At 43.2% G+C, this 13884-nt stretch overlaps 1 protein-coding gene across 1 annotated transcript in view; it reads left to right on the top strand.

Annotated features, from left to right (window-relative positions):
- EIF2AK2 (eukaryotic translation initiation factor 2 alpha kinase 2) overlaps nucleotides 1–13884 on the top strand; it is a 32769-nt gene that overhangs the window by 12737 nt on the left and 6148 nt on the right. Inside the window, exons 9-13 of the mRNA XM_054728349.1 lie at nucleotides 548–601; nucleotides 2385–2522; nucleotides 6356–6451; nucleotides 8808–8988; nucleotides 13641–13769. Of these exons, the coding sequence (XP_054584324.1) occupies nucleotides 548–601; nucleotides 2385–2522; nucleotides 6356–6451; nucleotides 8808–8988; nucleotides 13641–13769 (598 nt within the window). The remainder of the gene's footprint in view (nucleotides 1–547; nucleotides 602–2384; nucleotides 2523–6355; nucleotides 6452–8807; nucleotides 8989–13640; nucleotides 13770–13884) is intronic.

Below are 13884 nucleotides of genomic sequence, written 5' to 3'. Positions count from 1 at the left end.
TAGGTACATTGTTATTAACTTAATTAGGGTGCTCCTAAGCTGGCCTTTGCTAAAAACTCAAGGGGCCAAAGAGCTACATGTGGCTCGTGAGCTGCAGTTTGCCGACCACTGGCCTATGGGGATCTTGCTAGAGGAATTGGTTAAGGTAAGTGGGCTTGGTGAGAGATTTTCAAGAGAAGTGCATTATTCTGCAGATAAACAGGTAGAGTAGAAATGGTCTAATGACTCAGGTAAGAAATAAAAAGATCAAATGCTATCAAATGTTGATTCAAAATATAAAAAATCTAGTAATAAGTTCTGGAAACAGCCCAAGTGCCCATCAGTAGCTGAGGGGATGAAAAAGCGGTGGTGCATTTATGCAGTGGAATACTACACTGCTATAAAAAAGAAGGAACTCTTATCTTTTGCAGCAGCATGGATGGGCCTGGAGATTATTATGCTAAGTGAAGTGAAGTTAAAAAAAAAAGTGCATAGCATAAAACCACTCTAAGCAAGTTACATTTGATTTCAATTTGATTTGAATTTTACATTCTTCTCTAATTTTTAGAAATTTGGCACCTAAATTTGACTCTCCTGCAAATGAGCATTCTGTGAATGAGAGGTAAGAAAGAACTGTAAAACAGAATTTGCTTAGAGATATGTTTGTTTATTACACAAAAGCTTCATAAGGTACTGTTGTACATCAGGCAGGCTGCATATACTAGTATTTCCACTTGAACAGTTACATTATTTTGGCACAGTCAGGCCCACAGCAGATCATTGTATCTTAGAGAAGTAAAGTTTCGACAGATCTAAATGGAATGTGCTGATGTAGATCTATGTGATGCTTAGGTGGGTTTCTCTCAGATCTATGGAAGTTTTTAATATTGAAAGCAAATATTCCTATAAACCAGTGATTCCCTCCCTCCCCCCCAAAAAAAAAACAAAAAAAAACAAATAAAGTACTCTTGCCAGAATCAGAATAGTACCACTTGAATCTGTTTTTCATTTTCCAGTTTTCACTTTGAAAAAGGGTTTCTCTTGTGGTAGATCATATGTTTGGGTTTAAATAAAAGAGGCCTATTTGCAACAAAAGAACATTGAAAATAAGTTTTTAAAATAATAATAAAGAGCCCTAGCTGGTTTGGCTCAGTGGATAAAGCATCAGCCTGCAGACAGAAGAGTCCCCGGTTCGCATTCTGGTCAAGGGCACATACCTCGGTTTGGGCACATACCTAGTCAGGGCGCGTGCAGGAGGCAACCAGTCAATGTGTTTCTCCCACATCAATATTTCTCTCTGTCTTTCCCTCTCTCTTCCACTTTCTAAAAATCAATGGGAAAAATATCCTCCGGTGAGGATTTTTAAAAAATTTAAAAACTTATAAATTCAATACTAAAACAAATAAAACCCAATAAAGAATCCACATCTATCAAATAACTGCCTGATACAGAGCTGGCACTGTGCTGGGCATTGGCATTGGGTCTACAGTAGGAACAAATAGAACAGCTCTTGCCCTCGTAGAGTTGTGTGGGGTTGAAAATGACCTGAAAACGTCTGTAATCACACACGATGGTCAGAGGCCTGCAAGATGAGGCAGCACAGGGAGGTGGGGGCTCACAGGCTCCGTGGGCAGATGAAGATGGAACAGGTGACGTGAGGGTTCAAGGAGCAGAGAGGAGGTTGTGTGCTTGGAGTGCAGTGAAACGGGCACTGTGCCAGGGGACAAGCTGGAGAGGAGGCAGAGGCCCCATCACACGGCCCCATGGAGGCCATTTAAGGATTTTCCGTGTTTTTTTTTGCTGAATGCAAAGCTAGGCTGTTGGCTGTTAGGCAATAGAGAGACGTGATCGCTCTGGTTGCCGTGTGGATTGTGATTGAAGGGGAGGAGGAGAGGAAGTGGAGAGTCCGGTTAGCAAGGTCCTGCAGGAGCCTGGTGGAAGCTTGGACTGGGGTGAAGATGTCAGACGGGAAAAGTGGGCCGATACGGGTGATGTGTTTTAGAAGTAGAATTGGCAGGTCTCCGTGATGGAATTAGGGGTCTACGAGCCTAGGCTGGCCCCGAGCACCTGCTCATTTCTCTTATAATAGCTTGGTGGTAGCGGTGGGACACAATGTGGTGCTTTTTCCTCAAGTCTTATGCTTGTGAGAAGATTCTTTCTCATGGCTGTTGTACAGCCAGGAAGTGCCTGTGACTCCCAGGGATGATCTGTTGTGTTGAGAGGAGGTGGGGGAGGAACGATCCTTTGTGACTTGAGTTTCTGTGTGAAGTGGGCCCTTCTTATTCAGAAGTGGGGAGGCAAGTTCGTTATATAGTCCATTTCATCAGTGACCTTAAGGCAAAGTGGGAGGGGTGGGGGCCAGCTAGCGTTGGATCTTAGAATAACAGTGATATTTATCCTTTAAGGTTTATCCAGGATTTTGAAGAAATAATACAAATTGGCTCCGGTGCATATGGCAGGGTTTTCACAGCAAAACACAAACTTGATAAGAAGACCTACGTTATTAAACGTGTTAAATACAATGACGACGACGATGAGGACGAGTAAGTAGTAAATGTTTTGTTTCATTTTTTTAAATAAGAAGATACGTTGAATTGTACTATTCTTTTTTATGTATCTGTCTTCTTCATGAGTATATTATTTACTTTTTCCCAGTCCTCCTTAAAAATGTTACTCTAGCCCGGCCTGCGTGGCTCAGTTGCAAGTTGACCTATGAACCAGGAGGTCACCGTTCAATTTCCGGTCAGGGCACATGCCCAGGTTGCAGCTAGATCTCCAGTAGGGGGTGTGCAAGAGGCAGCCAGTCATTGATGTTTCTATCTCTCTTTCCTCTCTGAAATCAATAAAAAATATATATATTTTAAAAATGTTTTTCTATCATCAGGAGCTTGGCTTACTCAGAGCACTATGTATTAGACACTGGGGTCAGACCGGACCTGGGTTCAGCAACCTCAGCACTTGAGTTCTGGCTAAGAAAGAATTCAGAGCCAAGACTCCAACTATGAGAGAAAATCACAGAGGTTGAAGAAGTAATTTGTGAAAGAAATGGGATTAGGAAACAAGTGATAGAGGCAAAGGAAGGGTCCTTGAAGTTTGGGAATTAGGAAGGTAATGGCAATATGCTGGGGGGATGGGGATGGGGAGGGAGAAGGGAAAGGTGCAGGCCTGCTCCTGGGAGGGAGAGATCACTGAGTCCTCAGTCCTAAGGGTTTTAAGGGTGGAGATTTCAGGGGAAGTCCCAGGGGAAGATCTCAATAGAATATTCAGCAGCTTTCCAGGTGTGTCCTTTCAAGGTCAAGGTCTCCACTGATTGGTTGGTCAGTGCCAATGCAGCTGGTCCTGAGGTCAGCCATAGGATCACTTATTTGGTTTTGCTGCTTTTCTGGGCCAGGAGTTGAAATACAACTGAGGCCTAGATGTTATCTCGAGGGAAGAAAGGTTAGGGATTCCAAACTGAATGACCAGCAATATGCTAGGGGGAGGAAAGGTCACCCTGGGGGCGAGGTGTCACCCTACCATTGTCCTTTTCCAGACACCCAAGACTTTGCCCTCTAGTGACCTTCTGTACCTGGCCCATAGTCCTTGCTCTGTTCAGGTCTGTCTGCCTACCACAATTCTTTTAAAGCTGCCTTGATGAAAACAGAAGTTATAGAATCATTTAGCTCAAGGTGACCTTTGAGATTTTCTAGTTTCATCTCCTGACTTGTTTTCTGGCAGTTGTTACTCCTTCTAAGTTGGCCAGACTGATCCTTCAGAGACTAGAGAAGGAGGTGGAAAAGGGATATGGAGAGTGGCCTGAGCAAAGGAGAAGCAGGCAGAGTCCGAGGTGCTCTTCATCCCAATCAAACCTACTTCCTGTCCAGGGACAATACCTTGGCATTGGAAACACCTTTATGCCTTCTTGGCATCAAAACAAGGCTTCTTCTTTCTTCACTGTTTTGCTTAACAAGAATGAAATATTGTTCCTTCTGTTCAGTAGCAATTTTTTAGTGAAAATACTTAACGATGATCATGGTGCAATATTAGGGGACAATATTAGTGGCTTCATAAATTGGTAGAATACCGTTAAAATATACTTGGAAATAATAATCCAGAGCCATAATAATGTTTATACACTTTGACTTATGGATATTCTGTCTGGGAACCTAGTCTAAGGATATTGCCCTAATTAAGGGAAAAAAGTTTAACTATGTAAGAGGATATAAATACAGTGTTGTTTATAATAGTGAAGAATTAGAAAAAAACAAAATATGAAACACTAAAGGAATGATTAAGGATGTTTTGTTTTCTCTTCCTTGATCAGTGGCTATTTTACAGTCATTAAAAATGAGGGTTATATGCTGAAAATATTTACACATGAAATCATACGATACTGAAAGTAGCTTTAGAATAATACAGGGGAAGATGAGGAAGTGGGTAAGAGTACATATGAAATTAACAACTGTTTCATCTGGGTGATGGCTAGGTAGGGGTTCATTATACTATTTGCTCTGTTTTGTTTTGTTTTTAATATACTTTTGAAATATTACATTAAAAAGTTTATATGCCCTAGCCAGTTTGGCTCAGTGGATGGAGTGTCGGCCCTAGGACTGAAGGGTTCTAGGTTCGATTCTGGTCAAGGGCACATACCTTGGTTGCAGGCTCAATCTTTGGTCCTGATTGGGGCCTTGTGGGAGGCAACCAATTGATGCGTCTCTCTTACATCAATGTTTCTCTCTTTGTCTCTCACCATCCCTTCCACTCCCTCTAAAAAATCAATAGAAAAATATCTTCAGGTGAGAATTAACTAAAACTAAAAATTAAAAATTTTATACATGCTAGATATTCAGACTGTAAAACAATAAGGAAAATTGTAAAGATAACATGTGAAAATAGAATAAATATTACCTATACTAATAAAAGGGTAATATGTTAATTAGACAGGATAGACCAGATGTCTTCCGGATGTCCTTCCAGACAAAGCCACGGTGGCGGGGGCCGAGGCAGAGGCAGTTAGGGGCGATCAGGCCGGAAGGGGAGAGCGGTTAGCGACAATCAGGCCAACAGGGTAGAGTGGTTACGGGCAATTAGGTCAGCAGGTGAGCAGTTAGGGGCATCAGGCAGGCAGGCAGAGGTGGTTAGGGGTGATCAGGCAGGCAGGCATAGAGGTTAGGGGCGATCAGGCAGGCAGGCAGAGGCAGTTAGGGGCGATCAGGCAGGCAGGCAGAGGTGGTTAGGGGTGATCTGGCAGACAGGCAGAGGCGGTTAGGGGCGATCAGGCAGGTAGGCAGGCAGGCAGGCAGGCAGAGGGGTTAGGGGCGATCAGGCAGGCAGGCAGGCAGGCAGATGAGTGGTTAGGAGCCAGTGTCCGGATTGCAAGAGGGATGTCCGACATCCCCTGAGGGATCCTGGATTGGAGTGGGTGCAGGCCGGGCTGAGGGACCCCCTGCCCCGTGCATGAATTTTGTGCACCGGGCCTCTAGTCTATAATAATAAAAGTGTAATATGCTAATTAGACTGGACATCCTTCTGGACGACCTTCTGGACGAAGCTGGGGCTGTAGCCACGGGATCCAGGCAGCCGCTGTGGCTGCGAGGGAGGGATCCAGGCAGCCGCTGCAGCTGCGAAGGCCTACTCTTGCACGAATTTCGTGCATTGGGCCTCTAGTACACTATAATTACAAATATATAAAAATATAAAGGCAAATTATAAATAACTCCAAGTAATAACTGTGTTAGGATTGTCAATAATGAGTAATTTTTCTTTATTTTTACAAATTGTGTGTCATATAAATAATTTTTCAAAATAAAGACTGAAATTGCACAATGTCTGCTTATCCTTTCTCATGCTTGAGATTTCAGATTTGTTTATTCCATTGAGCATAGCATTGTCTCCACTCCTGACTGCACATCCCTGTAAAGCTCCCACGTGCACAGCAAAGTCTCCATTTCGCTGTGTGGGTCCTCTCCTTTGTGTTTCTTGGCTACACATTGGAAATTCCGAATTAGGCTCTTTACACTGCCTGGGTTACCCACCCATGCTGCCCAAATGGGGTTTGTTTTTGAAACTCAAAGTGACGTTAGCACAAGTCTAAATAAGACATCATGTATGAATTAGCCACCACAATTACGTCATCGGCATTGCAAAGACTACTGCCAATGATTTTTAAGTTGTCTGATGTTTGGAATGATTTGTCACCACTTTTTCTTCTGTGTTGAGAGTGAAAACAGCTATGTTTTTTTTCTGTATGTTCCCTTTTTCCTTTTCGGGGCTCCTGGCCTTCATTCTAAAATTCTGGGTGTAGGAACCACGGCAACTGTTCAAAAAAAGGAGGTGTTGTGTTATTGTTATCAGGGATGTATACTGACCCCTTCTATTCCTTGTTTCTTTTAACTAGGAAGGTAAAGCGTGAAGTAGAAGTTTTGGCAAAGCTTAGTCATCCAAATATTGTTCGCTACTATAACAGTTGGAATGGAGATGATTACATCAAAAGGTAACTAAACAAGAAATTCTCCTAGATGTAATAAGATGGAGGAAACTGTCATTGGCTATATGTGGGCCATTAATACATTTAATAATCACAACAAGGATGAGGAAGGGTAAGCAGATACTATTTGAGACACTGTTATATCTCCATTCTGCAGGTGAGGAGACAAAGAATAATCTTTACCTTCCTCCTCTCCTTGCTCTAAACTTGTTTTCAAGCCATTTTTTTCCTGTCCTCAGCTGTTATCAGAATCTCAGGTTTAGCTTTCCTGACTTTGTTGTTTCATAGATGGACTTCAGTCGAGGCTGGAGAGGCAGTCTTGAGGAGGAAGTTTGAACATGTAGATGCTGCAACTGGAGTGTCCCTCCTCAGCTGCCAGCACTTTTCTTTCCCTCTCTCAGGCCCCCAGATGCAATCAAGGAGTCTCTTTCAAATGCCACAACACCACTTCCGGTGGGGTGGAGAGCAGTGAAAATAACTTTTAAGACCATGAGCTTAAGGTGATAGGGCACCTTACCTTGCATACTCATGTTTTGTCTCAAGTAAAGCACTGCCAAAGGGTTGGAGGATGCAAAAGAGCTGGCATCCCTCTTTGGAAGTCACCCAGTGTTTCTTTTTCTTTTTTAAAAAATTTTATTTTATTGTTTAAAGTATTACAAATAGTAGTACATATTTAACCCAGGAAAATCTTCTCAAAAGTCGGGGGTCTTATACGCCAGAAAATACGGTAACCCACCCATCATTTGGCAATAACTCACTTTAATTCTAAACTAGAGGCCCAGTGCATGATTGAATCATGCACGTGTAGGGTCCCCTACACGCTTTCGCTTTCGATCGCGGGGGAGCTGGGTGCCTGTCTACTGGTGCACCAGGCCTTTCAGAAGCCTCCAGCTTGGTGGAGGCTTCTGAAAGGCCTGGTGCCGGAGCAGACAGGCACCCAGCTCCCCCGCTTTTGATGGTCCGAGGCAGGACGTGAGCTCGCTGCCCCAGAGGCCCCTTCTGTTCCGCAGCACAGCCATGGCGCAGATGCTGGCCCAATCTGCTACCCCGGCCACCCCGAGTCCCGCCCCCTGTGCCTCCCGCTGGCCCAATTGTGGGCGTAGCAGAGTGATGGTAATTTACATATTACCATTTTATTAGGTAGGATTGTAAATACCGTATTTTCTGGCGTATAAGACCCCCCGACTTTTGAGAAGATTTTCCTGGGTTAAAAGGTTGTCTTATATGCTGGAAAATATGGTATCTCCTTCCCCCCCCCCTCCATTGACCTTCCCTCAGCCTCCCCTACCCCCTGTCGCATGCCCTCACAAGACACTGGTGGGGTGGGGGGGTGGGGGGGGGGCGGATGAGGGCTTGCGACACCCAGTGTTTCTTGTGGATGATCCTCTCACTGCAATCCCGAGGCCATTGTGGGCTTGTTCATTCATCATCTCCTGCCACCAGCCCAGTCAATGTATCATCAGTTTCAGGAGTTCTTGACTGGCAGCACTTGGGACTTCAGCCTTTAGCAAATTCTTGGCGACCTCTTTCTATTTTCTAGCCAAAGTATGTTCAAAGACTATAAGTTAATATTGAGGCCCCCGTATTTCTGAAAAAGAAAACATGGTCAACGAGATCAGCCCTCCCAGTTACATCTCATAGCAGTTTGCTGGCACTTCTTCTAGAGTACCTGTCCTTGTGCTATTGTTTTATGTTTGTTTTTCCTTTACCTCTCTCCTATTCACTGTCATCCCCATGACAGCAAGGATAGTGCCTAACTCATTTCCTCATCTCTAGGTGCCTATTCACAAGACGATGCTCAGTATATTGATGGTGAATTAAAATATTTAAAAATTACTTTATATAATAATAAGATTTGGTTTTCTGCAATTCCATTGTATTGATGTTCCCTTTCCGATCTTTTAGAAAGGTGACCAAGGACCTTCAGCGTTTAAGAATGGACAGGCTTATACTTTATAAATTAGCTAAACAAATAACACCCTGGACATCTAGGAACTTAGGTTTAAATAAAAAATGGTTTATTATATTGTGATTCAAATTTATTTATTTAGATTTCTGTTTTGAGACATGTTTTGTGCTCAGTTAGCTGGAGCGTCATCCCATACACCGAAAGATTCTGGTTTGATTTTAAGTCAGGACACGTACCCAGGTTTTGGGTTCAATCCTTGGTGCATATGGTCAATGTTTCTCTCTCACATTGATGTTTCTTTCTCTCTCTCTCTCCCTTCTTCTCTCTCTGAAATCAATAAGAATATATCCTTGGGTGAGGATAAAAAAGAAGAGAAGGTATAATTTTAATAAGGAAATGTATTTTTTTATAAAGTTATTTTTATTGTTACTTCTCTTTGAATTTTATATCCAGATCATTGATGAAGTGTCTTTTCATCCAAATGGAATTCTGTGATAAGGGGACATTGGAAGCCTGGATTGAGAACAGAAGAGGGAAGAATCCAAACAAAGATTTGTCTTTGGGATTATTTAAGCAAATAGTAACAGGAGTGGATTATATACATGCAGAAGGGTTAATTCATAGAGATCTTAAGGTAAGTGGAAAATTGATCAATGTAATTTAATAATTTAAAAACCCATCTCTTCAAATTTTAGAATTGGTTGACAGTCATGAAGGAATACCCCTGATCCTCTTAAGTGCGAATGGATCTAGAACGTTTCATTCCCTAGATCCACTCAGACGGTCTCCAGGGCGAGTGAGCTTGTAAAGATCCCGAGCCCTACAGGAAGAAGCACTCCTTTTTTATGTTCTACAACCCAACGTTTTGCTAAGTCATGCTATAACTGATTAAACCAATGGTGCATTGTTGTTTTTCTTTTCCTTTTTTTTTTTAATTTCTTTATTGACTAAGGTGTCACATATTTGTCCTCATCCCCCCATTCCCATCCCACCCCTCTCCCCACGCATGCCCCAATCCCCTGTTGAACTTAACCGTTGGATAGGCTTATATGCATGCATACAGGTCCTTTGGTTGAACTCTCCCCCTCCCCCCCACCCTCCCCCTACCCTCCCCTATCCTCCCTCTGAGGCCCGATAGTCTGATCGATGCCTCCTTGCTTCTGGTTCTGTTCTTGTTCCTCAGTCTATGTTGTTCATCATTTCCTCTAGATGAACGAGATCATATGTCACTAGATAACATTGTTGTTTTTCTTTTCCTTTTTATTGAACAGTAAATAAGCAATCCGATATGTTTATTACACAGTCCTAGCCAGCTTATATAGCACTGTAAACGTAACCTCCTGTTTCTCAGAGTCAGGTGATAGCCTTGCGTGGGACCAGCAGTTGCGCTCGCAGACCCAGCATATTCCTGCACTGTAACTTGAGTTAGCATTGGCGCATTTTTTTCCCTCCACACCCACCCCACACACATGCACAGCTTTCCATCTGTATTCTTGGTGCTAGGTTCCAATCTCACTGTTCCTTGTTCCAATCCAACTGCTATTTTCCAGCGGGCTTCTCGGAAGCTCCTCTTTCAGCTGCCCTAGGCTGATGTCTCTTCCCTCTCAGTGCCTTTACTAGGCCCTCTTATACGTGTTAGCTCATGAGGTCTGTGTGTGAATATACAGCCCATCATTGTATTGAAAGTCTAGCCTTTTCAACAATGGCAAAATGTTAATTTCCTCCTCAATAACTGTCTCTCTTCATGGTCTTTAGAATGTTGGTCAATACCTTCTATAAATTTGTGGAATAGGATGAACACCCCTCCCCTATCTGCTCAAAGAGTCACATGGAAAAAACACTTCAGTGCTAGTTATCAGCTTCCGGTTAACTTGGTATGCCTTCAAGGATAGAGGGGAAATGTTTTTGAAGAAGGTGCCAGAGGCCTAGGGAAATTGACATAGAAGAAGCCCCCATGAGAAGTTATGCACAGGATATCCTGCAGCATTACTGAGTAGAGACCCAGTCTGAGAATCTCAAAGTTGGAAGGGATCTTTTTTTTTTTAAACATTTAATCACCTTTATTTTATTTTTTAATTCTTTTTATATTGAATAAATCTTTATTGTTCAGATTATTACAATTGTTTCTCCTTTTCCCCCCCCATAGCTCCCCTCCACCCAGTTCCTACTCCACCCTCTGCCCTTACCTCCCCCCCCACAGTCCTCATCCATAGGTGTACGATTTTTGTCCAGTCTCTTCCCGTACCCCCCACACAGACACCTCTTTCCCCCTGAGAAATCAGTCCCCTCCCATTTTATGCCCCTGATTATATTATATTCACCAGTTTATTCTGTTCCTCAGATTTTTAATTCACTTGATTTTTAGATTCACTTGTTGATAGATATGTATTTGTTGTTCATAATTTTTATCTTTACTTTTTTCTTCTTCCTCTTCTTAAAGAATACCTTTCAGCATTTCATATAATACTGGTTTGGTGGTGATGAACTCCTTTAGCTTTTTCTTATCTGTGAAGCTTTTATCAGCCCTTCAATTCTGAATGATAACTTTGCTGGGTATAGTAATCTTGGTTGTAGGTTCTTGCTATTCATCACTTTGAATATTTCTTGCCACTCCCTTCTGGCCTGCATAGTTTCTGTTGAGAAATCAGCTGACAATCGTATGGGTGCTCCCCTTGTAGGTAACTAACTGTTTTTCTCTTGCTGCTTGTAAGATTCTCTCTTTGTCTTTTGCTCTTAGCATTTTAATTATGATGTGTCTTGGTGTGGTCCTCTTTGGATTCCTTTTGTTTGGGGTTCTGTGCACTTCCTGGACTTGTAAGTCTATTTCTTTCACCAGGTGGGGGAAGTTTTCAGTCATTATTTCTTCAAATAGGTTTTCAGTATCTTGCTCTCTCTCTTCTTCTGGCACCCCCATAATTCTGATGTTGGTACGCTTGAAGTTGTCCCAGAGGCTCCTTACACTATCTTCAACTTTCTGGATTCTCTTCTCTTGTTGCTTCTCTGGAGGAGTGTCCTTTGCCTCTTTGTATTCCAAATCTTCGACTTGATTCTTGTGTTCCTCTAGTCTGCTGTTGGGTCTCTGTATAATATTTTTTATTTCAGTCAGTGTATGTTTAATTTCTAGTTGGTCCTTTTTCGTATCCTCAAGAGTCTCATTAAATTTATCGGCCTTTTCTAGGAGATTCTTGAAAAACCTTATAATCGTGGTTTTGAACTCTATATCTAGTCGTTTGTTCTCCTCCATTTCTTTTGTTTGTGATCTGTTTCCTTGTCTCCTCATTTTCACTGCTTCCCTGAATTGGTAGGGTGGTTTTGTGTGCTAGGTGTCCTATATGGCCCAGTGGGTCGGCCTCCCAGTTACCTGAGGTGGACGCTCTTGGTGCACCCCTTTTTAGACTGTGTGTACAGCCTTGTTGTAGTTAAGTCTTGATTGTTGTTGGTGTTACTGGGAGGAATTGACCTCCAGGCCAATTGGCTGTGAGGACCCGCTGTGTCTATAACGGAAGAATTGCTGTGCTGGAGACACGTTTATGGGGCAGGACTTGTTCCAGTGGGGCTTTGGTGCTCACTGAGTCTGCCTCATGAATGTGTCCCTTATGAGAGTAGTTGAAATCTGGTGTCCTCTCACACAGACCACTAGATACACTAGTTCTGGATCTCCAATGGGGTGCAGGTCAGCTACTGTCTGAGGCCACCCAGCAGGAGCTACAGCAAGAACTACAGTTTTCTCCTCTTTGCTTGGGATTTGGAGGTTTTGGAACTGTCTGACTGGAGCTGCAGTTTATTTGGTTAAGCTTTGACAGGGCAGGCCATTTATATGCAAAAGCCACTGTGCTGAGCTTGGGTGTGTTTGTAGATTGTGCGGGGCGGGTCTCAGGGCGTCACTAGGCTAGGGCGTGGCAAACAGCCATGGCTGCTAGTCTGCCTTCTCTGCCTTTCCGCGTTTCCAAGTCCCCACGTCCCGCACTCCAGTGCAGAAAACAATGATTGCTGGGCGCACCTCTGCAAAAAAGTCAACCTCACCTTCTGACCCGATGGCCAACAGTCCAGCTTCTCCCCGTAGGCGTCGGGGTCCGCCGCGTCTCCCCAGAAACTGGATTTCAGAGTAATTGGGAACTTGTCTCCCTTCGGGTTGAAAAAAAGCTGCACGCCCAGTCGCCTGCCACCAGCCCGTTTCGCGTGCCTCCGTACCTCAGTTTTTCAGCGTTTGTGTTCCTTTCTCTTTCCTTCTAGTTGTAAAACTTCCACTCAGCCAGCTTTCCCGTGGTTCTGGGTGGTAGACGTTTTGTCTTTTAGTTGTAGTTTTGAAATTGTTGTGCAAGGCGGCAGTTTAGTTGTTTACCTTTGCCGCCATCTTGGTGTCCCCCGAAGGGATCTTAAGGGCACCTACTTCGATCCCCATAGAATCCTGGTCTCATATTTGCAACATTTCCACCAAGTGGATGTCCAGTTCTGTCTTGAATACTTCCTGGGATAGGGAACTCTTGGACTCACATTCTTTGAACCCCACTATTAGTATATTAGGTTACACTATTAGTATATTTAGGTTACACTAAAGCAAATCTTTTGGTTGTTTCCACCCTATAGCCCTGGATTTACTCATGGGGCCATGCAGTGAATCCATCTTCCACTTAACCGTTCTTCAGATATTTGAAGGCAGCTCTGCCCCAAACCTTCTTTGCTGACAGAGAAGTCCCCACTTCCTCAGCTGGCATTTTAAAGACCTGTGATATTAAATTTTCTATTTTGGGCTACCTGTGTAAGTTTAAATGCCTTACACAAGGGCAGGCACAAGGAGGTGTACAGTTGTGAGTACACAAAACAGTGTTTATTCTTGTACTGTTATTTATTAACTAGAGGCCCAGTGCACAAATTTGTGCATAGGTGTGGTCCCTAGGCCTGGCCAGCAATCAGAGCCGATCGGGGCCGTCTCACCCAGTCTGGGGGGAGGGAACACGGGAGGTTGGCCGGCTGCAGGAGGTTGGCTGTGGGAGCACACTGACCACTAGGGGTCAGCTCCTGCATTGAGCATCTTCCTCCGGTGGTCAGTGCACATCATAGCAACCGGTCAACAGGTCGTTCGGTCGACCGGTCCTAATGGTCGCTTAGGCTTTTATATATATAGATTATGGTATTATTTTCCACGTGAACAACTGTAACCCTACTTTTGCCCACCCCTATAAGTAAATCTAAAAAATAGCCATTGCTAAATATGATTTGGATATGTGATGCCAGTCTGTCAAAGTGGTACTTACTAATTAAATATTGTTTTTTCTTTTTCTGTAGCCAAGCAACATATTTTTAGTAGATACAAAACAAATAAAGATTGGAGACTTTGGACTTGTAACATTCCAGAAATATGATAAACTGCGGACAGAAGAGAGGGGAACTCCATCCTACATGAGCCCAGAACAGGTGTGGTCCCTTTCCTTTCTGTCTCTATGTTCTTTTTATTTCTTTCATTTTAAAGAAATTATAAAAATAATAGACACCACTGATAAAATTAAAATAGTACAGAAGAGTATAGAAT

This window comes from Eptesicus fuscus, chromosome 16 (assembly GCF_027574615.1).
Source record: "Eptesicus fuscus isolate TK198812 chromosome 16, DD_ASM_mEF_20220401, whole genome shotgun sequence".
Classification (NCBI taxonomy): Eukaryota; Metazoa; Chordata; class Mammalia; order Chiroptera; family Vespertilionidae; genus Eptesicus; species Eptesicus fuscus.
Note: the sequence above shows the minus strand (reverse complement) of the source record. Positions and strands in the feature narration are given on the sequence as shown.